This window comes from Physella acuta, unplaced genomic scaffold (assembly GCF_028476545.2).
Source record: "Physella acuta isolate Inbredline_101_S28 unplaced genomic scaffold, ASM2847654v3 ptg002094l, whole genome shotgun sequence".
NCBI classification, from domain to species: Eukaryota; Metazoa; Mollusca; class Gastropoda; family Physidae; genus Physella; species Physella acuta.
The window spans coordinates 39,264-65,987 of record NW_026733595.1 but is presented as its reverse complement, the minus strand read 5'-3'; the positions used below and the strand labels follow the sequence as shown (position 1 = coordinate 65,987).

At 30.8% G+C, this 26,724-nt stretch overlaps 2 protein-coding genes across 2 annotated transcripts; one reads left to right on the top strand and one right to left on the bottom strand.

The window, feature by feature from the left end:
* The first annotated feature begins 1,037 nt into the window (after window positions 1–1,037).
* LOC131932143 (uncharacterized) lies at window positions 1,038–19,397 on the top strand. Its single transcript, XM_059289016.1, has 24 exons — window positions 1,038–1,140; window positions 1,344–1,489; window positions 2,898–2,924; window positions 3,941–4,218; window positions 4,426–4,576; window positions 4,669–4,833; window positions 5,355–5,464; window positions 6,596–6,683; window positions 6,929–6,960; window positions 9,265–9,356; window positions 9,753–9,885; window positions 10,575–10,652; window positions 11,093–11,232; window positions 11,884–12,059; window positions 12,424–12,507; window positions 12,692–12,840; window positions 13,046–13,161; window positions 13,319–13,520; window positions 14,691–14,756; window positions 15,157–15,346; window positions 15,867–15,981; window positions 16,334–16,449; window positions 18,203–18,336; window positions 18,932–19,397. The coding sequence occupies exons 1-24, from the start codon at window positions 1,106–1,108 to the stop codon at window positions 18,962–18,964; spliced, it is 2,856 nt and encodes a 951-aa protein (XP_059144999.1). The 5' UTR covers window positions 1,038–1,105; the 3' UTR covers window positions 18,965–19,397.
* A 2,246-nt stretch (window positions 19,398–21,643) lies between these two features.
* On the bottom strand, window positions 21,644–25,594 carry LOC131932140 (SOSS complex subunit C-like). The gene is made up of 6 exons (XM_059289012.1): window positions 25,444–25,594; window positions 25,303–25,406; window positions 22,930–23,002; window positions 22,557–22,617; window positions 22,078–22,119; window positions 21,644–21,837 (listed from the first exon to the last, which is right to left on the bottom strand). Exons 2-6 carry the CDS (start codon window positions 25,355–25,357, stop codon window positions 21,727–21,729), a joined length of 342 nt encoding a protein of 113 aa, XP_059144995.1. The 5' UTR covers window positions 25,358–25,406; window positions 25,444–25,594; the 3' UTR covers window positions 21,644–21,726.
* Window positions 25,595–26,724: the final 1,130 nt, after the last annotated feature.

Below are 26,724 nucleotides of genomic sequence, written 5' to 3'. Positions count from 1 at the left end.
CGTGTGACGTATTGCCCTATAATTTAATTATTAATTTTGTATAACTTTCATTCGATCACTGCTCCGCCTACACAGACAGTGTTTCTTCCAGACTTTTTTCTTCGGGGGGGGGGGGGGCACTTCAAATTTCCGGGGGGGGGGGGGGGGGGGTGGGGGGTGGATACAGTTTAAAGTATATATTTTTTATATAAATTCCATTTCGTACGGGGGGCGGTTTACGGCCCCCCCTTCCCCCCCCCCCCCCCCCCCCCCGAAGAGATGCCTGGAAGAAACACTGTTCACAGAAACTAAATCTAGATATTATCTAGTTACAAACTAGCCAACAAATTAATCAGCATTATTGCGATTTTTTTTAAAATTAAATTCGTTTTTATTTTGGCCTCATTTATTTTTGAGTCGGTTTTACAGTAACCGTACTTTTCTTCCCATTTACAACTTCCGTTTCTAATGCTAGTTTGTTAGGAGTTAGCAACCACACAAAATGGCGACTTTGAGAGCTCAGCAAGAATAACGAAATGATTATTAATTATTAGTAAAATAAAAAACATTTTTTCAAAAAATTGTAATATACCACATTATCTATAATGTGACTAGAGTCTAGTAATAAATCTAGATCTACATATTTTAAATACTTCTTGAAAAATTCAGGAGACTAAGGAAAACTCTCGTGAGTGAGGTATTCTATTTTTTTGTGTGGACTGCAGATTGAAAGTGGAGTGAAACAAAAACAATAACTCCTTAGAAAAGAAAGATAATTTATTTATTTAATGAAATATCTAACAAGTTTTTTATTTATAACTTTAATTCAAAGTATTAAATAGTTTTTCCTTCATTCCCAGATACACATACTTTAATTTAGATTTAAGGCCTAATTAAAAAAGTAAATAATATAAAAAATAAAAGAAAGATTGAATTTACATTTGACTTACTACAGTTCTCAGTAGCTTGCTGAGCAATTTTAAAAAAATTATCTAAACTTTGCACTCCAATCTAGATTTGGACTCCAGATCTAGTCTCTTTTTTAAACTTAATCTTAATGGATTATCGGAAAAAAATTAAGAAAGGGAAAATAGCTCCGGATGATGTAGACTTAGGAAAAATTCATATGGACCAAAAACTTGATAAAGCACAGAACATCTTGTAAGTATATTGCACATACAGGTTAAATTTTTAAATATATTTTATCTACACCTACAGGTCTTCATTTCTTAATGTATCTACAAGGTCATAATTTCTTAACATATCTACAGGCAAGTTCATTTTTTTAGAAAGTTTCTCTTAAATAGGCCTATGATAAATACAGTATATTTTAAATTGTAATTTAAATTCCTGTCTTCATCAAGTTCGCTTGAAACTATTCAAGACAATCTGACAATGGAAACAAAATTGGTGCCAAGTGAAAATGGAATTCAGTTCATCACTAATTTAAAAGCAGGAGCTTCAAGGTGGAAATCCTACAGTACTAACCGCAGAATAAGAAAACGAGCTTGTAAGTTTCCTTTCCTTTTTCATAATTCCTATACAACTGTTCCATCTCATTTATCCCACCTGCATTCATTATTGTCAGAGTTTAGGATTTAGTTCTATGGTTAGTTTTTGGACTTCCCTGTTGACACATGAATTCTTACAAATATTATTGTCCATGACAATGAAGGATGATTAATCAACATTTACCCTAAAATTTTGTTTTGTCATTCTACCTTCCTTCCAGCATTAAATGAAATTTTTTAATCAAATTTACTTATCAAATTTTGTAACACAGCATGGAATCAATTTCTTACATACAACAGAATAAAATCAATGTTAACAACTGTAAACTTTAATAACATAAAAGTTTTATATTTTGTTTATTTCCAGTGCAGATTACAAAATAAATTTGATTGTATGGCTAAATTCTTTAAAATTAAAAGGGCTCAAATTAATGTTCTTTTATAAATACAAATTTTAACTCAAAAGTTAAACATATAAGCTTGATAGCTAGTTGTCAACACCCTAAAATTCACTTTCATTTAAAATTAGATTTTTATCAAGTGAATAGAAAATTTAAAAAATAATTAATTTTTTATTAAGCTATTATAATTATGCAATAATTATGGATAAGATAAGGTCAGATTGTAAACCACCAACCATTAATTTTGTATGAATTGCGATCTCCAGGTTTTTCAGGTTTGTCAATTTTGTTTATGCTAGCTCTGTCCCTTTAGGTCAACTAATGTCTAATTTCATGGGCATAATTAGTATTGAAAGATGTACGATTTCCATTTAATCAGATCATATATTAAATTTCCTGCATTTAAATAGTACTAATTGAGGTGATGAATTAATAAGATAACTGTCCAAGACATTATTTAAAAAAACTAATAATTATTAACCTTTGTGTTTACCATAATTTTGCAAGTTTTATCTCATTTTTATTTAACTCAAATTATTAACACACAAGATTTGATGTGGATATATAACATATTTTGCTTTCCCTCTTACCATATAATACTGTTTGGGGTATATTGCCAGAAATGTGTGCTTTGTAATTTGTTTATTGAATTTTTAACAATGGTATGAATTAGTGTGTATCAATATTTTAACAACAAATTGATAATATTTATTTAAAGTATGGCTGTATAAGAAATCAAATGTTCATTCTATTTTTAAATATACTATTCAGTTTTGTAGCATATATAAAAAAAATATTCGATATATTAACATAAATATACCAGAGTAATCTTATAATTTGATCCTGTAAAGATTTGTTAATGCAGTTTAAGAAAGAAAAGATCTTACATGCCATCAGATTCTAATGGCTACATTATTTGTTCAAAATGTTTTTTTATTTTGATGCCATTCATAATCTTTGACCAAAAGCAACTACCATGTTTTAAAAGCTTTTTTTAACCATCCAGCCAAACATCAGGCCTATTTTAAACCAGGTATGTTTTTAATTTATCATACAGTACTTGCAAAATTTTATTGTACTTTTTTATTAGCATGTAAACTTTATGAGGTAAATTAATATTTTTGTTTTTTCTTTTTCCTAATTTCTTTTTATGTGTAGAAAAATAGCAGTTTTACATTTTTGCATTGTCCTACTTTTTGCTTCTATTTAAAGTTTTCTTTTATAATAGGCCATGTTCAGATCAAACATATATTTTAAATATTTATAGTACAATTCAAGCCAAATTGTTAAGTGTATTTTTGATTAAAAAATAACTATTGTAACACTAACAATTTTCATAAGAAAAGTATAGCCTTTTTAAGGAGTAATAACTAAAAGAATGAACAAGTAAAAGAGATCATTCTACGTTTTTTGAAAAGTCAGCTACATTAGCTTTTAACACTTTCTCTATCAGTTAATGCTTTTTAAATTCCTTATTTTAATTTTTAAAATTCAATTTTACAAGTTAGCAAAGGTGTAAATCTAGTGATGTATTGTGAATAGAATAAATTGTTTCTTTTCTTTTAGTTAATTGAATACTTTTTTCATGTAAAAATATATTTGTAATGTTTTATAATGTCAATTCCTATATGTTTACAATTTGCCTTTATTTTCATTTTTTGCTGTCATAGTTAACTTTCAAAATATTATAGTAAATGACTATGTGAATGATTTTGTGTTTAAAAAAATTTCTAGTTCATAGAACATTGAAAAGTAAGTTAAATATTTTAATTAAACAGGAATTTTTTTTTTTTAAAATGGTTTAATATTTAAACTAGCCTTTTACTGTTGGTTAAACGCAATTTCCATAATAGCCAGGTTATTTTTAGACATTTCAAAAATCATAACCAGTAACCATGTAAAACTGTTCTAGATAAATTTCCCATTGAGTTAACTTCACTATAACCAAAGAAAAACCAGGTTATTTTTGTAAATTAAATTCTATTCTTACCTAAAAATTTGAATAAATCTGAGTTATACGTGGAATATTAGATTTATGTATGTCTTCAGCAGAAGAACCAGGGATCAACATAGATGAAGACAGAACCATCTCTGGTGGTCTTGGGTTGGATGAAACTGGGCTTAATTTTGTTGATGGAAAAGTTTTGAAAAAGAAGAACTCCCAGTTGATCCAGGCCAACACTGAGGCTCTCATTAAACACTTTGCAAGACTGGGCCAATCAACCGATGATAAAACGACCATTGACTTGGAATTTGTGTATGCTCTGCTGGAAGGTGGCGCTGATATCAATTGTACAGATCGCTATGGTCAGACTATACTGCATGAGGTATTCATTTTTCCTCTCTATTTTCTTTTAACCAAGCGCAGATTAAGAGAATAGTCATTATACTTTCTATTATTTAATCTTACTGTAACTTTGTTACTTTTGAATATATGTTATCATAAAATTGTTATTATATAGTGAAATGTAATATGAGAAAATGTTTAAAAAGGTAAATCCTGTTTTAACGCAATATTGATGTAAACTAAACAGGTTGCAAGGTCCTGGCACATTGATGTTGCCAAGTTTGTCATAGAAAATGGAGGTGATGTAAACAAGGGGGATAAATATGGACGGACACCTCTGCATGTAGCAGCAGCTGTTGACTATCCTGAAATGGTTAATCTACTGATAGAGAAGAAAGGTTTTTTTAATTTTTATACCAAAATCATACAATATCTTTAGTCAGATGAGTCATCGTTATTTATTCTTGTTTTATCATCTTTGGTGATATAGCAAATAAAGAAGCCAAAACAAAGGGTGAAGAACAGACTCCTGTTTTTTATGCTGCCAAAAACGATGCTGTGCAGTCTCTAAAAGCACTTATCAAACATGATTGCCGGTACAAGCGTGTTGTAGACTACAAAGGGAGAACACCTATTCACGTGGCAGCTGAACTTGGTAAGTTGTTGTATCAGGGTTTCAAAGTCTCAAGTAGAACGCAATTGTCCCAGTTGGACATCTCATTGATGTTGACAGAGACCAGAAATGTGTTTATTTCTACATCTTTTTTTCTTAGTAGCTTTAATTTAAAAATTTTAAACTAAACCTGAAAAAAAAAAGATCCCTCTGTTAAAGGATGTGCAAATACTGAAAACTTTAAAATATTTTTTAAAACTTTGATTCTACATTTCTATTGATAACCAGACTTGCTTCACAGATGTTTCACATTTGTAATGGAAAATTTGTTTGACTATTATTAATTATTTTTATTCTGCACCTCTTCTCCTGGTAAATATTTATTAAGGCTAGTTTGTTTTCATTTAAATTACATTACCACATGATGTTAAGAAAAGATATATCTACAGAAAATCCACACAAATATCATACAACCAAGTTTATAAGATGAGATTATTGGACACCTTACTGACTTTTGACCTTTACACTGTGTTAAGATTTGACCTCTTGTTCCATTTTTCAAGATCGCAGTGAGACTGCAAGACTTCTGCTAGAGCTTGAGGCACCTGTGTTCATCAGTGATAATGATGGCACCAGAGCCATTACCTGGATGATAAACAAGATGGCGCCAGTGGTAAGTTTACATTCCACATTTGTGTGACCTACTTAGGTCTAGTAATGTTTTATTTTTTTGTTTGACATTGTTATAATACCATATATGGTCGATGGTGCAACAACCGGGTTTTTTCCGCTGTCTTACTAAGGGAGTCTAAGACTCAGAAATTTTCCATCAAGATCTGATTGATTGATTCAGACCAGATGACCACCCCAACCAATGGCCACATGAGTTGAGGGTAACCTCCCATGTTGCCTAAGTCTATAACTAGATCGCCCACAGGCGGCACGAGGCAGTCCATTATGACCAGGCCGTCCATTTTGTCCGGCAGTCCATTCTGACCATTTGAACGTGAGAGAACTTAAGTCCTGAGTGTGCTATGCATTCTTAAGTTGTTTAAGTATTCTAGTATTATATTACTTGTGGCCAAGTGATTCTTGATGCTATAGCAGTGTTATGTGATCTGTGGCTATTTTTATAAAGTGTTAGAATCTGTGATAGTATTTTTTCTTACGCTTTGTAAGTTGGGTTTTGTTATTTTCTAAACTAAATATTTTATCTTGTTTAACCTTGTGTTCTGCCACAACTGTGTTCACTTATTAAAGGTTGTATGCAGATTGAATGAGTTGTTAACTTCAATAGTTTCACTAGTTTTCCCTAGACCTCGAAATCGAGCCCTAGTGTGTTGTTGAGTTAGTTTTCATTCATTTAGGCTTTAGGTCTTTTGCATATAACCCCAAGAAAGAATCCGGGGGCGTTCACCATCTATCTGGCTGGTAGATAGGTGTCCGTTACATTTGTAACAGTGTGCCTTGGCAAAGGTTTTTCTAAATTACTTTTTGCAGCGGGGTATAAAATGAAGTTTTATACTGCTGAGTGATAACCAAGATGGCCCCAATGGTATGGTATACGGCAGCCCACATCATGATTTTTTATAAAGTGATGTAAAGTGAAGTTTTACATTGCTGAGTCACTTAGCATTACTCATGCTGAATTAATTTGAATAATTATGACATAAAATAATTTGAGGCATTCACATTAATCCTCAAAAAACTACAAACTTTTATTTGAATTATAGTGTATAACAATTTGTTTAATACAGTGACAAGCAGTAGCAAGATAATTTTTGTAAATCTTTTTTCATTTTAGGCGTATGAAGGATTAAAACAGTTGCATCTGACAGACAGACCTAACAGGAAGCAATATTTTTACCTGAACTATCTTGTGAGAGATAAAGGTCTGTTGATTAATATTTTCATGATTTGCAATTTCAGTTCTGTTATAATTTTGTATAGTAGACAAACTAGAGGCTAGAAAATGTTGTTTTAGTTTAGGGACAACTTTGATTTTTGCTAGAAAATTCATCATCCATAGAAATGGCTAAATTTTTGCTAATTGTTTTAAAAAGGCTATAAGCCATGGCATTTGTAGATGTCTGCTTTCTTTGCTAACTTGTATTCATTTATTTGATTCAACTTTCAGAAAAAGATGTAGATGGCTATGTACAAACTCCGGTAAGTGGAAATAATAGTTAGAAATGTATTTTAATTATATCTTAATTAAGACAGCAAAGTGGTCTGGTGTTTGAAATTATTAACACCCTCTGAAAAATTATTAAATGTGATAAAATAATCCATTAGTACAAACTTTTCAGAAGACAACTAAATAAATGTAGCAGTTATTAATGTTTTTACATTTCCATAGAAAATTAAAATATTTTTTTTAATTTTGACAATTTTATAACTAATTTTGAAAACAAATGATAGTTTTTAATTGGAAGTTAAATGTGGAGATTTAAACTGAAATGTTCAGCTCCAAACCAATCTTGGCTTTACAAGTTTCAGCATTTTTTAAATAAAAAATCTTTCATATTTCACAGATTAGTTGTTAGTTTCTTATTAATGATTAGCTCTATTGATTGGTTCTAATTTTATTTTGTCTACACACAAGCTTATGTTATTTAACTTTGAAAAATATTCTGTTACTATTGTATGTACCTCACAATCTGTTACTGTTCTATAAACCATATTTTCTGGCAAATAAAATAACTTTTTAAATCAGTAAAATATTTCCAAAATTTGGCGGTCATTTTGTGTGTTAGGGTGTCATCAGTATATTTTAGTAGTAAAAGTTGAGGGGTCTTCTTATATGTCCAGTCATCTTACACGCTAGAAAATGCGGTACTCCTCAATTAGTCTGTTACTGTTCTATGTAGGCCTACCTCTGCAATCTGCCTGTTACTGCTCTGTTTACCTCACAAGTAGTCTGTCATTGTTATGTTTATCTTTTATCTTTTTGTCAGGAATCTAACAAAGGTTTATTGATTTTGATTGTATTGATTTCATACCCACCATGCACATTCATGGACAGTTACCTCAAGGCTAATCCCCTTGGTGGTATCTCACCCCCTACTAGACCATTTCCTCTGATAAAATCTGATGTTCCTACAGATAATCCCAATATATTTATCCTATTGTATATTTCTTGTTTTTTTTTTCTAAAGCCATGATTAATTCAAATGTAGCCTTTATAAAAAGCAGTGTAGCACCAACCTACATATTCTATGTACATTTAAGTTTGTTTTTCTTGATTCAAGTTTTCTAGGTGGTGATTTAATAGCCCAACAATATATTTTTTTTAACCTGAACCTTCAGATATAAAACTTAGCTGTTGATTTTTAAATAATTTTTCAGTTAAATTTTTTCTTATAATTTAACCCTTTAATTGACATGTTTTCCTATAGCTAAATACAAGTTCTGTTCATGATTGTCTTTCGGTGAGACTTTCTAAAGTTTATTTTTTGTTTCTGCTTGTTTGTTCAAATTGTTTCCATTCTTTGAAATTGAAATGGCAAAACATTACTTTTTTTTTTACATACACAACATGTAAATAGACACAAAAAGCAATGCATGATAATTTAAAAAAAAAAAAAAGTTTTTTAATAAATTTTACAGGTCTGGTTTCTAAGTAAACAATCTTTTTTTTGGGTAGTTTTAAAAGTGTATGCATTGTATTTTTAAAAATCAAGTTTCTATTTCTGTAGTAATATTCTAATTCACTTTCTTCAAAATAGGGTATTGCATTTTTACATCAGTTGTAGCTGCTGGTTAGCAGTAGAAAAAAAGATAGTGGTCGTTGAAGAGTGCATTGTTGTGTTAGTAGGGTATTTCTTTAAAGTTTTATTTTTAATTTTTCCAAATTATTTGTTTTGTGCATGATGACATTTTTTAGTTTTTTCTTTCTCTTTTAGTTTCAGCACCCATAGGAAAATAAGAATTTAATTTGTTTTTCTGTAAATAAGCAATTTTAGTTTGAGTTTTTGAAATTTCTATTGTCTGGTTTCTTTGTTGTAGACATATTTTATAAAGTGTTAAATTTTACATTATTTAAAAAAAATATACCTTCATTGTGATTTATTCATTTTTATTTATATTACATTCTTAGAGTCTCTACTATATTAAAATACATAATAAATGAAAATATTAGCTGCATATGCACTAATAAATAATAAACAAATAGTTATAAGCTTTACAATTTAAAGACATTCTGGCATTACAGAAATTATATGTTTAGAACCAAGGTATTCATAAACACACGCTTAATATCCTTAGAAAACTTTTAATGGTTCAACCATCTGATGGTTTTTTAAATATTTAATATCATGATTTTAACTTTTATTTACAAAAGTATGTTGTTTCAAATTTTTATTTTCAGCATTTCTTCTATTGAGATTACTGTTAAAATATTCATTTTCACAATGTACTACTAGGAATATTAGCCTAAAAAAATGTACAGAATTTCCTTTTTGTTTATTTTAGATCCACATAGCTGTGGGATTGAGGCAGTATGACCTAATCATGCACCCAGTGTTTATGCGCCTCATGGATGTGATGTGGATAAAGTTTGGCAGGTACTTTGTGGTAGTTAGTCTCTGGTTATGTAGGTACGAGTCAATGGTGTAGCCAATAGGTGGCAGAAATTTGTCTTGGGGGGAGGACAACAATCCCCTGCCATTGGCAGTTAATCAAGATGTAGCAGAATAATAGGGGACTGACTGTGGTTAGAATACATAAAGTCTAGATGTGACATTCTTTAAATATACAGACAGTTTTTTGGTGAGAGTATCAAGGTGTGGTAGGTTTTTTTTAATTAGGAGGTTAACTGAGCAGATGAAATCATTTTACTTCTTTTAGCATAAAGCCATTTTTTATTTTTTTTATTTTCTTAGAGCCTAGGTAACCTTATTATAAAAATATTTTACAACTAGTAGTATTATTTGTGTGCATTTTATTCGCTCTTTTTACAGATTCTGGTCGGTTGTTAATGTATGTGTCAATTTTCTCTACATTGTGCTGTGGACTGTCATAGGAATTGTGGTAGAGTATGATAAAAGGCATATTTACGATCTACCAGATGATGTGTGGAGGATTGTACTTTTTGTAAGTTGAAGAGTTCCATGTAATTGAACTTTGAACTTTCTCATTGCTTACACTGCCATATCTATATATATAATTCTCTTCTGGGAGACGCTAGAAAACAAGCTGTAAGCCACCCCCACCTCTACATGGTCTGGTGAGCTGTGGTTCACTCTAAATGTTTACAAGCAGAGCCGGGTTTAGTGACGACTATTAGGGGCAGATAATTTAGTTTGAAACGATTTTAAATCTGGGGGGGAGTAACTAAGTGGAGTTTACTGTAACGGAGGGGTGGGGGAGGGAGGAGGGGGTTATCGTCCTTAACGAGATACTTATAGTGTTTTAAAGAAATATTTTCAGTGGCAGCGTTGGTACTGTCGAATTCACAAATTATGAATTACTGAAAAGTAGAAAAAACAACAACTAAATAGCAGCGTATGATATGCCGCGGGTCGGCTCGTTTTCAATATTTTCCTTCCTGAGCCCATTTTGTTTTTTAGATCATTCCCCTTTTCCATCTTCTACTCAAATATATTGGTTATTTGGGTTTTATCCATTCTCCAAAGACTTGTTGTCTCCCTTGGTGGATTTATGAAAATGATGAGGTATTGAATATGTCCCTGTCATACTAATAAATGTCTTAGATCACCAAAATCATTCATAAAGGCAAATGTTTTTATTTCTGTGCTCACCATATGTTCACTGATGAACAGATTCTGGCAGGAACAGCCACATTCTACCAAATCTATGAGGAAATCATGGAGTTTAGGAGATCCCAGCACATTCACAATGTAAGAGCTGTTTCTTTTTTTTTTTTAACTCTGAAGCCATAAGAGTTACAATTTTTATTCCTTAAATTTTACTCAGTATAGTAAACCATAACAAGCCAGATACTTGCCTGCCAATAAAAACAAAATTAGAAGCAATTTTTCTGATGAAAGTTGAGCACACATGATGTGGGATAGAAAATTCAAAGAAAACATTTTTATCCTTTATCTTCATCTAAATTTGAAGAAGAAGAACTTCTCGCTTAGATAAGACTAAGGTTTAGATTATATATTGTTATCAAACTGTGTCTGCCATTCTATCATGCTTGTGATTTGGAGGAAAGTAATGCCAAAAGACAGGGTCTGTAAACTGTAAATTATTCAGACTTACTTAGGACTTTATGAACAAAGCAGCTTATGTTCAAGATAAGTAGATACTGAAACAGTTTAATTTTTTTTTTCAGTCTTGGGAAGAAAAACGCAAAAAGGACATTGAAAGAGACAAGCAATATTGTCATCCTCGTTGGCCTGAAGAAAGGAAATACTTAGATGGGGAATTAGGAGAAATTGAGAAACTCAAGCCCAAATACTTCAGTGATGCATGGTACGTTGTGCTTTTGTGTAATATTTTTCTAAATAATGTCTTTAATATTGGTATCTGGTTTCTTTTCCTATAAAAATAAATATGTATTTACAATAAAAATGTATCATAACATTGCATGCTCATAAACTACATTCATAACATATTCAAGAAGTTTAATACAAGAAAATATTCTGATAACTTTAGAGCTTACTAAAATCATTAGCTATAGTTACTGTAGATCTAATATAAAGTAGAAGGGGACAAACAACTGCTTTTCACTAACATTATACCAAGAGAATAAAACTCATTTTTAAAATTTGTTTACGGTTTATTCCCTGAAGGGGTTAAAACCAAATGAACAGATGGTTAATAATTCTACAAGTGACAATATTACTTGTTTAGATTTTACTTAATAAAGCAGTTGTTACATATGCTCATTTATTAGCATGTTTGATTCCCAAAGCTTAAATAATGTTTTGCATCAGTAACTCTATCATAATGAATGAGTTACATTAAAAAAAAACCCGAAAAATATTTTTCTGTGTAAAATTTAGTTCATAATTGCATTGCTGAGATATGAACAAACAAATTTAAGAATACAATGACTTCCCATGAAATAGAAATAAATCTAGAAAATGAATTCTTCACCTTGTTGCCTTTTCCTTTATTCAGGAACATCTTTGATTGGATATGTTACATTTTGCTTCTTGTTTGCATGGCTACACATATAGCAGATATAATCTCTCACACTGAACTTTTGGCTCGGGCTCATATTCGTCTTATGTCTATTACCATCATTTTTCTTTGGCTGAGGTTAATGAAAAATGCAAGGGCTTTTGCTGCATTAGGTAATATCTGAATGTTTCTGTATCTTTTTTCTTATGTTTGATGAAGCGTTGTATTTTTTTAACAGTATGTTTTGTATTTGTATATATATATATATATATATATTTCCAACATATGTTATGGAAAATATACCTTGGGTAAGTTTATAATTTACATAGTGATTGATTTTTTAAAGCATCTTTGTTACATCTTCTAAAAGAAAAATGAGTATGTATAGAATAAAATATTCTACTAAATTAATTTCAAGTGTACTTTCAATGTTTTTTTTAACTAAGAACTTTTCCTAGAGTTGTTAAAATACTGAAGTTGATATGTTCCTCATTCACAGCTTGTCATATTTACACATGTTTTAAAAATAAATTCTAGGTCCTTTTATTGTGATAGTTGGTCATATCTTAAAGGATTGTGCCAGGTTTCTCTTCCTTTACCTGGAGTTTTACATACCTTACAGTAAGACTTTTGTTTTTACTTTTATTTATTTTGAAACCAAGCATAAATCAGTTATTTTGTTTCTAGCTTTAAAAAAAGTACCAAAAACTGGCTACGTCATTAAACATTTTAGATATAATTTTTTATCCATAAATATGGATCCTCTTTAATGGATACTTATAAATTTGGACAATTTTAATTATAGTGGCTGCATTTTGGATGATATTTGGTGGGACAAAAATGGCCCAGAACTCAAACTCAACAGAGGAAGTAACAGTGAGTGGGTTCACATACCCAGCCCAGCTGTTGTTCAGTATGTTCAGGCTTACACTAGTGGATGACTATGACTATGATGTAAGTAAAAAAAAACAGAAATATTGAGTCCCGAGCTCCCTTTACATTTATTATATATTTACTGTGAAAGTTTTATTTTTATTAAAAAATTTTTTTTATTTTTTAAAGTTTTAAGTTTTGAGTGAAGTTAAAGGTTTTGTTTTTAAAAAAAGTTGTTCTCTATTTATTATATGAATTTATGTTAATCCTTTATGGTCATTTTCAGAACATGAAGAAAATTGACACATACATGAGTGACCTGTTGCTTGGGACCTGGTTCATGCTATCTGCTGTTCTATGCTTGAATCTATTTATAGCATTAATGTCTGACACATTCCAGAGGCAAGCAAAAAATAATAATTTTTTTAGTATAATAACCTGCCAGGTTGGATAATTATTACTTCTTTAACTAAAAATAATGAAAAAACAAACAATTTTCACTCAAAGAATTTAATTTACCAGAACTGAATTATTTGACAGTGCTCAATATTTCTAACAGAGTGTATGATAATGCACAAGCCAATTCTATAATGCAAAGGGCCATCATCATCCTCAACATCTGGGAATCCATGCGTAGACCCAGCAAAGAGAAATTCCTGGCCTACATCTACGCCTCATGCAAACCTTTGGTGGACGATTACGATGACGACATGACGCAGTCGGGCGAGGAAGACATCAAGAAAGTGACGTTTCAGATCAAGGTTTGAGCTATAGGCTTGTCTTAAGTAACTGATAAAAAGATTAACTCTCATCAAATGCTGGTGCATTACATCACTGATTCTCAAAGAAAAAATTATAAAGAAGAAAATAAAATTTTGGTTTAGAGATTCCATAACAAATTTTTACTGTAAAATCTTTTACTTGCCCTGATACACATCAGTTTAAAAAAAAATGTAATAACTTCTATAATGTTTGACAGATTTAGCACTAATTTAAATGTGATTTAACATTTTAAATTGATTGGGTGTTGTGCTGTGAGCTTCTTGTGTGGTATACAGTTTGTCTTCTGAGGCTGCACTAAAAAAATTCCTATAGTAAATGATTTTCATTGTTAATACTGTGTGTCAATAGAAATGTGATGGTTCTTATAAAAATGCTGGTACGTCAATACAGTATTACTTTCAGGTTTTATTTGTGTCTGATTCAATATTGGGTCAGAGTAAAGGTGAAGGCTAGGTTCAGGAAGGGGGTCAGGGTTAGGAAGTGATACTAGCAAACTCATAGCCCTGTCAGCAACTGTCAGCATTTTTCAAGTACCATTGTGTCATTAAGTCAATGAATTGTAGCTAGTTTCTATAACATACACATGCTTATGGTTTACTCATGAATTTTAGCATTTTACCTGTGTGTTGTGTGGCATTTCCTGTGTTGTTTTCTTTTATGTTTTTATGGGTGTTTTATACTAAAACTTGTACGGAAAACCTATACTTGTACGGAAACCTATAAAACTACAGATAGCTTTGCATTCTAAAAATGTTTACCTTAAATTTATTATTTTCAAACTAATCTTTTTTCTTCACATTTGTGATCTTTTTAAATGGCTTTTCTCTAAGCATTTTGCTTTGTTCAAAAGATTTATTACATTCCCTTACTTACCAGAACAAAAACATCCAAATCTATATCTTAATTACTCAACTAGCTTTTTATAGCATGTAAGTGTAATACAGTTATTATTTAGAGGTGAGTAGTATACGGTTGCTTTACAGGTTTTACACAAATTAACAAATCGCTCATTTGGTGAGTTTTGGTTTTCTTTTTTTATAATATTTATCGGTTGTGATTAAAGTCACTAAACCTTGAAATGATGACCAAAATGTTTGAAAACCTGCCCAGTGCTTAACAGAGTTATGCCATGTTTTGGATGTTTACAGGAAGAGATAGAAAACTTGCAAGAAATGTTCCGGTTGCAGTTTGGAGATCCAAGATCACAGCTTATGGTCAGTTACTTACGTGTTCAGGCTATGGCATGGTTTTATTACACTCTAGTTGATCGTAAAGTACATCCATTTTAATACTACGACATGATTTTATACTGTCCAGTTAATGCTCAGTTGCCTTAAATAGGAAAACAAATATCATTTTTTTTTTAATTTCCGATTTGTTTACGATAATCAAAGTCATGATTTTTTTTCAATATCAGCTTTGTTTATGATAATCATTTTTTCTACTTTGAAGGAAGTTATTTTATTCTGATACCTCAATTATAAAAATTCATTCTTGCAATAAAAAAACAACACAAAAATAAAAGACTTAACAGATGTATCTCTTTGTGACGTTTAATAAAACTAATATGGTACATCCATTGGCCTTTATCTTCTAATTTGTTTCCCTTTGCAGGACGGGGAAATGGACAACAAGGAAACCCCAGGCCTAGGCTCGCTGGTCAGTAAGGATAATTTCCAGGCTGAGGTTGATGCCATCCGTGAAGCTTTGAAGCGTTACAACACACAGCAACTGGATGTGACTGAAAAACTCTCGCAAGATGTTTCCTATGTTAAAACAATGTTGATGCAGCTTCTTGCTGCTGGTAAGTCAATTTTGAATCATTTGAAAGCTGTTGACCCCCTATATGGTTGAAAAGAATTTGATTTAGTACTAAAAATATTCTATATTGGAAATTGTTTATTTTATATTATGCACCATAAGCATAAGTGCAGATGAGTAGCGTTTGTTCACCCAAGAACAACCTAGAAGGCTGAAGTTTTTTTAATTTTGGAGTTGTCTCTCCTAGATGGGTTTCTGTCCCCAATTAACAAGCCTCATCTGACCAGGGTCCGAACTCTGGACTTTTAGAGTTAACAATCATGCACACTCCTACCTGACTGCAATTATTATATTGGAAATTTGCTAAATTTGTCACTCTTAAAAGATATTTTTATAATAAATATGTTGTAGACATTCATCAGCTTATCACATGAGTTAATTACAGCTTGTTTAGCAGAATTTTCCAATAGTGGGTTGAAATGAAACACATCAATGGGTTTTAATGAAGTGTTTATAAAGAGATAACCATTACATATGTGAAGATGATCTGAACTTTTGAACAGAGTCTGTCCAGAAACCGATGACAACAGAAAAATCAGTGACCTCAGATAAACCAGTGACCAGAGATCCCCAGAAACAAATGACCCCAGACCCTGAGCCACTAGCTGATACCTACAGGTAAAATAACTTTTCATTGTAACTAGGCTTACATCAGATAATTATAAATATTTTAAAACTTGAAAGTATACATTTTTTTTCCAATTCTTATAGATGTCTCATAATGATGTTAACTTACTCAAAAAATCACTGGTGGAATAACAAATTTTTTTGGGGGGTGGAGGGGGGAATGGGGTTGGGAATTAAGTAAACACTTATTTTACTATGACATTAAAACTGACATAACTTTTTAAAATATATTTTTCAACTTTGAAATATTTCCCTTTTAAAAAGAAAAAAGTTTGAAATAATTTACTATTTTTTGCTAAACAATAATTTTATCGTTACTTAAAATATAAAAAATGTTATTCAGAGAGGTAACACCATTGACTAAGATGAGAAGGAAGAAAAAGAAACCCAAATCCTCACTGTTTAGTCCAGATGTTGAATCTGTGGAGGAGAGCTCATTGATGTTTTCTTTTAGAGATAGTGAGTAGCTCTACATGTCTGAGAAAAAAAACAACAGTTACAGCTGATCTTAACATTTGACATTCACAAGAAAATTGTGATGTAGCACACACAAAAAAACATTTAAATAGGGCCTAATAATTTAGTTTTACCTTTGCTAGAAAATGTTTTAATATTTTATCCAATAAAAGACTAAATTTATTCTATATTTTTAAAAATGTGTAACTGTAGTTATAATATATTATAATGAACAACTGTTTGATTTTATATTGGTTTAACCCTTTATTTACGGAATTATGTTCTGAATGAGATTTTTACTTAAACAATGTGTTACTATATTGCTTTTGGCACATTCAAAGCATATATCGACGGAAATTTCGTTTCATAAATTTTTAATAGCCCAAACAGATATTGGTACTTATAAGTACCGTCAGTAAACTAGGACATTTTTTTTCAAAAAAATTTTTTTACAAAACAGGAACAAACGATACAATTTATTAACTAATAACATGGCAATCATTATAACAATCACTTTTTGTAATTTTCACACATAAATACAGCACAAAAGTATATTTTGAGTACGATTTTTACTGGATTTTCTATCGGAACACATCTTAGACCTCAAACACAGCAAAAGTAGTCGACATGTCATGCTCCCTCAATCTTGTCTGTGGTCTTTCTAGTGTTGCAACGGTTGCCGGAATGAATATGCTTTTGCTGGAAGCTTCCAATAACTAGTACAATGAGCCGCATAAACAAAAAAAAAGCCTAGTCATTCAGCACACAACTACTAGAAATACTAATATAATTGTAGCCTACTATAATGTTATGACAAGTCTACACTACAGTGCAAAGTTCATAAATAGAAGTGAGCTCAATGTGTTTTGGAAGAAGTAGTGGATTACTCTTTTCTGTTTACTGATTAAAATTTACCTTATAGATCTATACTATATGCAGAAGTATGGACTATTACTAGTCTACAGGTTTACATTATGTAAATGCTAGTTGTTGTAGGCAAGACAGTTTATTGCAGTAAATATAACTAACAAATTAAATCTTACAACCTGAACTAGGCTTTGGTATACAAATGAAGTATACTAAACCTTATAAACGAGCCTGCAACTGATACCTTTATTCATGTTATTTTTTTACTACTAGAAATGAACATGTAATCACAATATTTCTTAGGTAAACCATATGCAAACCTTCTTATAAATGTGTAAATATCATTTTTTGAGTACATTTCGATAAGTAATTATCAAGACAATATTTATGTAACTCCACCTAACAAATCTGCAATTTTCTAAAAATCCTAAAAACAATGACCGTGTGCCCTGACGGTACTTATAAGTCCACTTGTAAACATCGATCTAATACAAAGACAATTTGATTAAAATTGTATAACTAGAAGTTAAACGCGTTTGCCTGACTATTGAAGGTGCCAATAAAAAATATTTGGGGTTGAAAACTTGAAAAATAAGGTAAAACAAAAGGAAATCAGGAACGGGTGTGAGAAATGTACAGAAAAATTGTGAACTACCGATATAGCAAGACATTGAAAAAGCGCCACACCATTAATTTTTTTAAAAACATTGATACCTCCGACTACCGGCGACTCGGGGGAGATAATACTATAAAATACATCAATAATTTTTAAAATTCGTATTTAATTTAATATAATAGAGGCACTTAATTAAAGTGGTACTCATAAGTACCGTCAGTAGATAAAGGGTTAATACAGCTATCAAATAATGTCCTATTTTCTCTACATCAGAACAACCATTGAATGTTGTGCCTGACCAGTCTCCAGCATTATTCCCCAACTTCACCAACATGGTGGAACCTCATGCATTTGATGTTACAATGTCACCCAGAAAGACACCAAAGACAAAAAAATCTTCAGAAATTGTAAGATTACTGAATCATTGAATGAAACATTCATAAACATCACTTTTTTTTTTTACATTCCTGATCTAGTTTTAAAATTTACAGAAAAAAAGAAATGTCATTGTGTAGGATTGTTTTATTTACCTGTAGCATAGACAGTTTATTATAGTATTCCTTTTTTTAATTAATTAATCATTTGTTTTTATTAACACAATTTGCTTTGGTGCTACACTAGAAAAGTGAAAAATAAAATGCTTCTTGTTTTGTGTAACTAATGTTCATGTGCACAGCCTAACTATGAATGCACTAACTTTTATTTGTTTGCATAAGCTGTTGTGGGTTGTACTTTTTTTTTTGCACTAGTTAAAAAAGTTTTTAAAAATCAGTCGCCAATGATTAGTAAGGAAATAACAAATAACCTTGGAAATAATGTGTATCAGGGCTTGTCAAATAGTTGTTAAAATAACTTAAATTTTGAGGTATAACTGTGTGAATGCTTAGCTTTAGAAAAACAAATTACAAATTTTTAACTGCTATTTGATCTAAAAATTACAAATAAATAATTCTCAACCTTTAGCAATGTAAAACAAAAAATGTCCCTTATTTTTCTTTGCAGGAAGTTGAAGATGGCAGCTTCACAAATTGTTGAGAAAGATCTTTGTAGCAAATAACATACAACTGTATGTTTGTTTCTTTGTTTACCAATGATAAGTATGTGCATAAGAATATGAAGTGATTTTTAATTTGAAATTTCTAAAAAAAAATATTCTTTAAGTCATTGTGCCATTTAATAGTTTGTCATCTATGAAATAATTTTTTTTTAAACTCAAAGCGCTCTGCGTGTGTTTATTAAGATTGAAATTTAATAAGTATAGTACTTCCTGTTTTAATTCTACCTTCAAGATTTTCTATATTTATGGCAATTTTTTAAAATAAAATTATTGCTCAGTTGTATTTTATTAAAGCTTATATTTATGAAACTTCTTTACTGAGGTTAATGTAAGCACGCTTTAATATTTTGTTAATTTTTGTTTAATTGTAGAATACTTTTTATATTTTTGTGCTATTCTTTACTTAAATTACTAATGACCTATCATTAGCACTTTTGTTTCTATTTTGTTTTAAATTTGTTGTATATGTTCTTGTAAATTAAAAAAAATGTGAAGATTATTTATTATTTGATTGATTACCATTAACTAATTACTATGTAATTAAGGATATACTTTTATGTTTTAATTATTTATTATGTGTAGAAGACTATGAATAATGGAAACCAGATTCTCACAGAAATGTGATCTTTCTTGAAATCACGCAACACTTCCAGTATATTTGCCTCAAGTTCCATGAAAAGATTAAAATAATTAAATTGATTACTTTAAAAAAAATTAAACAACAGCATTTATGATTTTAAGCTGTAACAGCAGTATTTTAGTTACCTCAAAAAAAAAAAAATTTCTGCTCAAAGTTTATTTTACTACTTAAATGTGCTATGATAACAATGTGTAACAAATCAAAGCTTATAATCAAAATTATTAAACTTGACATGAGTACTTTTATTTTAAGACCATATATTTTTTTCTTAAACTACTTTTATTCTAACATTACTATAACAATATCTTGTTTTATTTATTTAAAATAATCTTTAAATTTTATAAGCGAAATAAACAAATCAATAACTATATTTGCTGAAAGTGATTTCATAAATTATCCACAGTGTTGAAGGCAGGGGGAAGTTGTCTCAATTTAAGTAATGGTTACACTGAACTTGTGTTACTGTCTTTACTATTTAAAAATTTAAAATGTCAAACCAGTATTTTACGTTGTTGAAATAATTATGGAATTATATATAAATATGTATGCACATATACATATATGAAGTTTTTTAATACACCCTCACTTCTCATGACTAATTCCTGCCTACTCCACTACCCACTAATTTGATATTGGTAATTTACATTTTTTTTTTTAAAGTGTTAAACAAAACTGAAATTGTTTTTAAATTATTCTCACCAATCAACTGCATTTACAATTATCATCTATTTTACTTTAGTGATGTAGCCTTTAAATCTTCTTACATATTTTACTCCACTAATCTCTGTTGAAATGTATCTATAGTTTTTTCTTTCTGAGTTAGTTGGATGCTGTGATGTGGAATAAAGCTAACAATATTTTTTTTTCTTCAGCATACCAATATTTCAAAAACTTGATAAGTTGAATCAAGTGTTTGAAAAATAACTAGTAAATTACAATTTTTAAAGTTGTCTTTTTCTAAAAATTCTGATAGCTCCATTTGGAACAATGAATCTCATAGGACACCTGGTAACAGTAGTTATTATCTGAGGTTATCAGCTAGTGATACATGTTGTTGTTAGAAAATGCCATTTTAATGTGTAGGTTACTAAATAAAAAAATTAAATCCAGTTCTTTTAGTTGTATACAATTGTTAGTTTACTGCTTTGTTTAGTCTTCAAGTGTTTTTTTAAGAGTGCTTCCAAATATTATAGATTCTTTTGTTTTGATTTTAGTGCATGGGTGTCCCACTCTGGTGAATATAGTCTTGATTATCGATGCCTGAATTATTTTTTATTTCATTTTTCTTTTCTAAACTTCATTTTCTTACAAGAAGCCAATAGAAAAATCTCATTTTAAATTTCTTTTAAGTTTTGTTAAGGTTATAATGATTTTTTACAAAAATAGTTTGATATTTAGTGTAAAGGCTAAAAAAAGATGGTTAAATACCTATTTATACAACTGTTGAATAAAATAGATTACGAAGAATAGAAAGCATTTTTGATACACTAAGGTTTTGTAACACTTTAATATGTATCTAAATAAATGTATTATTTACTTGGTGTGTTTTGAGTTTTTAAATGTCCATGTACAGTGAATTTGATTACCTTTTTCATGTAACTTAGTGTAATAGAATTAACAGAGTAGAATTATAGCTTGGACTATCAAAATGGGAGAAAAACCATTGTGATCTTAAAGCAACTTTAGACAGACTCTACAGTTATTAAAAAATGTCTGCTTTTCTGAGACATACTAAATTTGAATACAGTATTTAAATATTATCAGTATGTTTGCTAAAGTAACATTTCAGGTGTATGGGAGTATTTACAGAATATTAAGAATTCTCAGCTTTAGACAATTACAAAATGTCAGGAGCCACTCCAGTGTTTATTCAAGTTAAGACACTATCAATTAATACAGCCCTTTAAATAACCCCACATGTAGCTCAACACTGTTGTACTGAATATACTAGCTTTGGTGTTAAGAAATTTCATTTTTAAAAAGAATATTTAAAAAAAAAAACAGCAAACAAGTTAAATGAAACATTTTATTATAATGAAATAACTATTGTTTATATACATTTATACTACAATTAACACAATGACACCATGAAAACACCAGTCATTTTACTTCAGGCTTCACTTCTGGCATACGAGGTAAAACGGGGAGTATTAAGTTGCCAAAAGCAGAATCTTGTGTTATGAAGTATCCCACAGAATTTGCATGTGCATGCTGAAATAGTAAAATGAACATAAATGTACCTCAACTTTGTCGTGACTAATTGCTGAATAGTTACTATGTTGTTCTATCTTCTAATATGACTAAATGTATTTTAAATTCTTAATACAAAAATCTATACAGTATGTATACACACATATATATATACATATAATCAGTATTTGAAAACAGTATGTAAAACAAATTTAAAAATTCACGAATTAGTACACTAAGGCTAGTAAAAAAAATAGCAACCTGTAATGCTGTTCTTTGCTGTGCATACTCGGATGCTGAAAGCTGCAACAACAAGAAATAGTTTAAAATAAACTTGGGAACTTCAGAAAAAAAATCAAATTACATCAGCACAGTTTATTCTTTTATTTTTGGGAATATGAAGGTACTCAGAATTACATTTAATGTATTCTGATGAACAAGTTTCTTTGAATTCTTCTTGAGTTACCTTTCAAATAGTTATAGTTATTGATCTACTAAGTGTTTATGCAAATAAATACATATACTTCATTTTTTTTTTAAAAGTTAGTTGTTTGAATAAATCTTATTCAGTTTTTCTCTTTTCTTGTTTGTATAAAAGTCTTGACTGAATAAGTGAGTTTCATTTTGATGTTTCGATTCTTTCTAAATCATAACAGAATTACTGTAGTTTTGAAAAACATTTGTGTAAATCATGGATAAATCCCTAATCAAAACAGATCTAGCTGAAAGTGAATACTTACACCAGCTGGCACCATTGCAGGAGTACTTGTGAGAATAGGAACAGGGGGAACACTTATAGAGCTGGAGGGAACAGAAACAATGTTAAGTTTAACATTTAACACAAATGTTATTAAAAAAAAAAACAGTAGAAACTGAGTTAAAATTAGATAAGCTTTTGTTCTGAGGTAAAACACTTTTTATCTTTAATAAACTTTTTAAAATGACATGAGTAAATTTGTTAAAATAATAGAATTACCCCAATCCTACATTTCGGATTCTATACTTTCAATATTAATTTTGTAAAAATCTATGCTACCATTTATTTAAGCAAAACAGATACACCTTATGCTATACTATTTTGGTATTTTGGCTTCAGAAGTTAATAAAAATTACCTGCTGTTTTGACCATGCTGCAATCTTTTTTTCTGTTCTTTAAGATGCTCTAATATCTTGCGATTCTGACGTTCTGTAAGATAATAAAAGTGAATAAATATAAATGTATATAGGCCTATTAAAAATGTAAGATATTTGTTGGCTATTCCCATAATAAAATTTCCTAAAAATGGTATAAACACAATCTATCCAGTCCTTATTTGCTTTTCACGATTTCGTTAAGCATGAGGTACAAAAACTGGTAGCACAACTAATTTTACTGAATCTAAAGGACCTGACTAAAAATACTTATTATAAATAAAGTAAAATTTAAGAAAAGAAATGTTCACAAGAATGATATAGAATTTATGGTGAAAGCATTAAGAGATGTGCAGATTTTATATTTATCTAAGTTTACTAAGACAATCAACTTGAGCCGATGATTGAGTTTTATTTAGAAAATCGCCACAAAAAACGTGTATTCCTTACATTAAAACAAATTAAAATGTCACCCATTTTATTTGGACATGGATCAAGTTGGAGAAGAAAGGGAAGGCTATGAGCTAGTAAACTAATGATGAGCTTGAGCAAGACTAGCAGTAGCAGTCAGGAAATCCCCTTCCAGACAAAATGCAATATCTTAGACATTTATTTATAAAAGTCTGTATTCTATCTATTGTTGTCTCTATTGTTCTCCATGTCCTGGATTCATACGGCAGAAGTGTTTAAACATTGAATTAATAGATTTTTAATCTACTTTTGTTAGAGATATGTGCTGTTTTCCAGACAGGTCTAAGATTTAGATAAGCAAATATTTGTTGGACTAAGTATATTCTGAAATTGATGTCTTCATCTGATGTTGCTCCCGACCACTCACACTGATTAGCTGCACTTAGAAGAGAGTTTTTTTTTATCAGATTCTGAGCTTCGATGTGATTATTAAATTAATTAATTAGGCTATATTATAACCTAAACATTTTCTTTTAAATTTTAAGTAGGCCTACTTACTAGTAATACTTCAACTTGGGCCTAAGTGATAGAATTTAATAAATATAGATATAGGTCTACTACATCTAATAACTAATACATTATTTGAAATAAGCTGCAAGATCTAGAAAAACAGTGATTGTCTCTCATTTATAACTCTCACTAGATCTAGTCAAATAGACTTATTAGTATATTTACGTAGTACGTAGATCAACAGTCCTTACTAGATTTTCCTTATAGGGCTACTTTAGACTTCTGTCCTACAACATAACAGTAAACTTCTTAAGTCTTACTAATTTTTATTACTAGGCCTAAATTACTTAAGATATTATTACAATACCATCTACTTACACTACTACACTCTTCTACTCTACAATAATAAGTATACACTACTCTAACTCAACCTAAACGGTCACTACACTACAATGTCAATTTAAATAATATCAACCAGCTGACCAGCGGCGTAGCATACACCGCTATTTAGTTTACTTTCCACTTTCAGTAATTCATAATTTGTTAATTCAACACTACCAATGCTGCGATTGAAATAATTTGCTTTAAAACACTATCAGTAGCTCGTGAAGGACGATAAAAAAAAACCTCCCCTCCCCCCGTGAAAGCAGGCTCCTCTTAGTTACCTTCCGCCCTAAGTTTAAAATCGTTTAAAACTAAATTATCTGCCCCTGATAGCCGTCACTAAACCCGGCTCTACGATTGTAAAAATTTGGCGTGAACCACAGCTCACCAGACTGTGGGGGTGGTAGGGATATGCCTAGAGAGCGGAGTAGGAACTGCTAAGCCCTTACTTGGTGGTGTCTCGTATGGTCCCCATGTAGAGAATTATATATAATTATATAGATTATTATGATGAACTTCAACTTTACTTACACTACTCACTACACACACTGGACAACAGTACAGTTACGTTACATACACACGCTCACACACTGTCGCTGACTCTGGTCGATCTACTCCTACACACTCTACTTCTACGTCCTACGACTTACGTGTCTACAGAAAACTGACTACAGTGTTGAGCCAGTAAGTCTATGATTTTTTATTTTTAGTCTAAGAGTTTACACTAGAAGTCTACTCTACACTCTACACACAGTACACTACATACTAGACTAGATCTAGTACTCATAGCCTAGAGATTAGATTCTTAGAACAAATAGTTGAAATACAGATTAGATTTTTAGAATTAGATTACAATTACTTGAATGATGATTTAATAGATTAGAATTAGACAATTATTAGATTAATTAATAATTAGGGCCTAGTTAATAATTAGATAAACAACAGCTCAGTGAATGAGTAAACAACAGCTCAGTGAATGAGTTAGTACAGTAGAGAATCTACTGCTGAGTACGTCAGTACGTCGTACGTCAGTGTGGGTTTTTTACTCACCTTGATTTTGATTTCCCACGCCTACAACCGCTGCTGGTGTGTGTGACAATGACATTACAATATATATTTTAATAAGACCTAGTATCTAGATATTACTCTATTTAGAAATATAGATCTAGATCTAGATCTAGATCTACTTTATAATTTTATATGTGTATTGTGCTACAGAACAAGGCACAAAAATTTCTATTCAAAGCCAATGTGAATCCAGATTTTTAAATGCCTGAGGGAAAACGAAAGTTAAAATACTAAGTGACCAGGTTAAAAAGAGACCGTATGCTAAAAATTAATATTTAGAGATGGTAGGCCTAGTTAATATTTTAAAAGTAAGACAATTAATTTAATAATTAGTGCTTGAAAAAGAGTGAGACGTCATCATTATAAATCCAGCATAAAATGACGTCATACTAGTGCTTATATAATATTTATTTTGGGTGGACAAGGGCTCCACCCAATGTAATTTCCATATTTTTTTAAACAGCAGTAGATTCTAGAGTTAAGGTGATGGTTAGGGTAAACACACATACACACACACACACAACAAGTAGATTTAGATCTATGTTGGATGAAAATATTTTTCCCACAGAACATGTAGGCCTAGAGTCTATACTTGCGAATTATTTTTTCTAAACCCTCACCTCGTCACAAAAAAGTACCAATTTTTAACATCATTTATGGATGACCCCGTTCCTACCAGGAATGTGACGTCAGTTATGGATGTCGACCCCACTAGCCAAAGTAGATAGGAGTAGATCTAGTAAGGAATTAGCATATGTCTATCCAATTTTATGGATACAAATGTTACCGAATATCCAATTGCTTAAAACATGCTTTTTTGCCACCTGATGCGAGAAAGACTGAAAATACTATGATCCGAGTCACGATCATATGGACAATCATATGGCTCCAGATGTAGATCTATTAAAAAAAACTATTTTCCGCATCTATTCTGAATCATCTAATTGAGTTCTATGAATAATTATGGGCGGTTTCCATTCGAAATTTGAAAGGCGATTTTCTGCTGTGTAAAAAGACGCACAAAAGACAGGATATGGTGTAGATATGTTAAACAAAAGACGAATAAATGGATAACCGACCCACCTCCCCCAAACAGAGTTTCTTCCAGGCATCTCTTCGGGGGGGCTTCGCCCCCCCCGAACATTTTTTACCGCCCCCCCCCCCCCCGAACGAAATGAAATTTATATAATTTATACAGAAAATATATACTTTTAACAGTGTCCGCCCCCCCCCCCCCCGAAGAAAGTCTACCGCCCCCCCCCGAAAATTTCAAGTGCCCCCCCGGAGAAAAAAGTCTGGAAGAAACACTGCCCCCAAACGAGCCCACCCCCCACCCCCTTCTCCCCCAAGGTGTTAAACTAATAGGTATCAGTTACCACTATTTCCCAAAATATCCAATTTGGA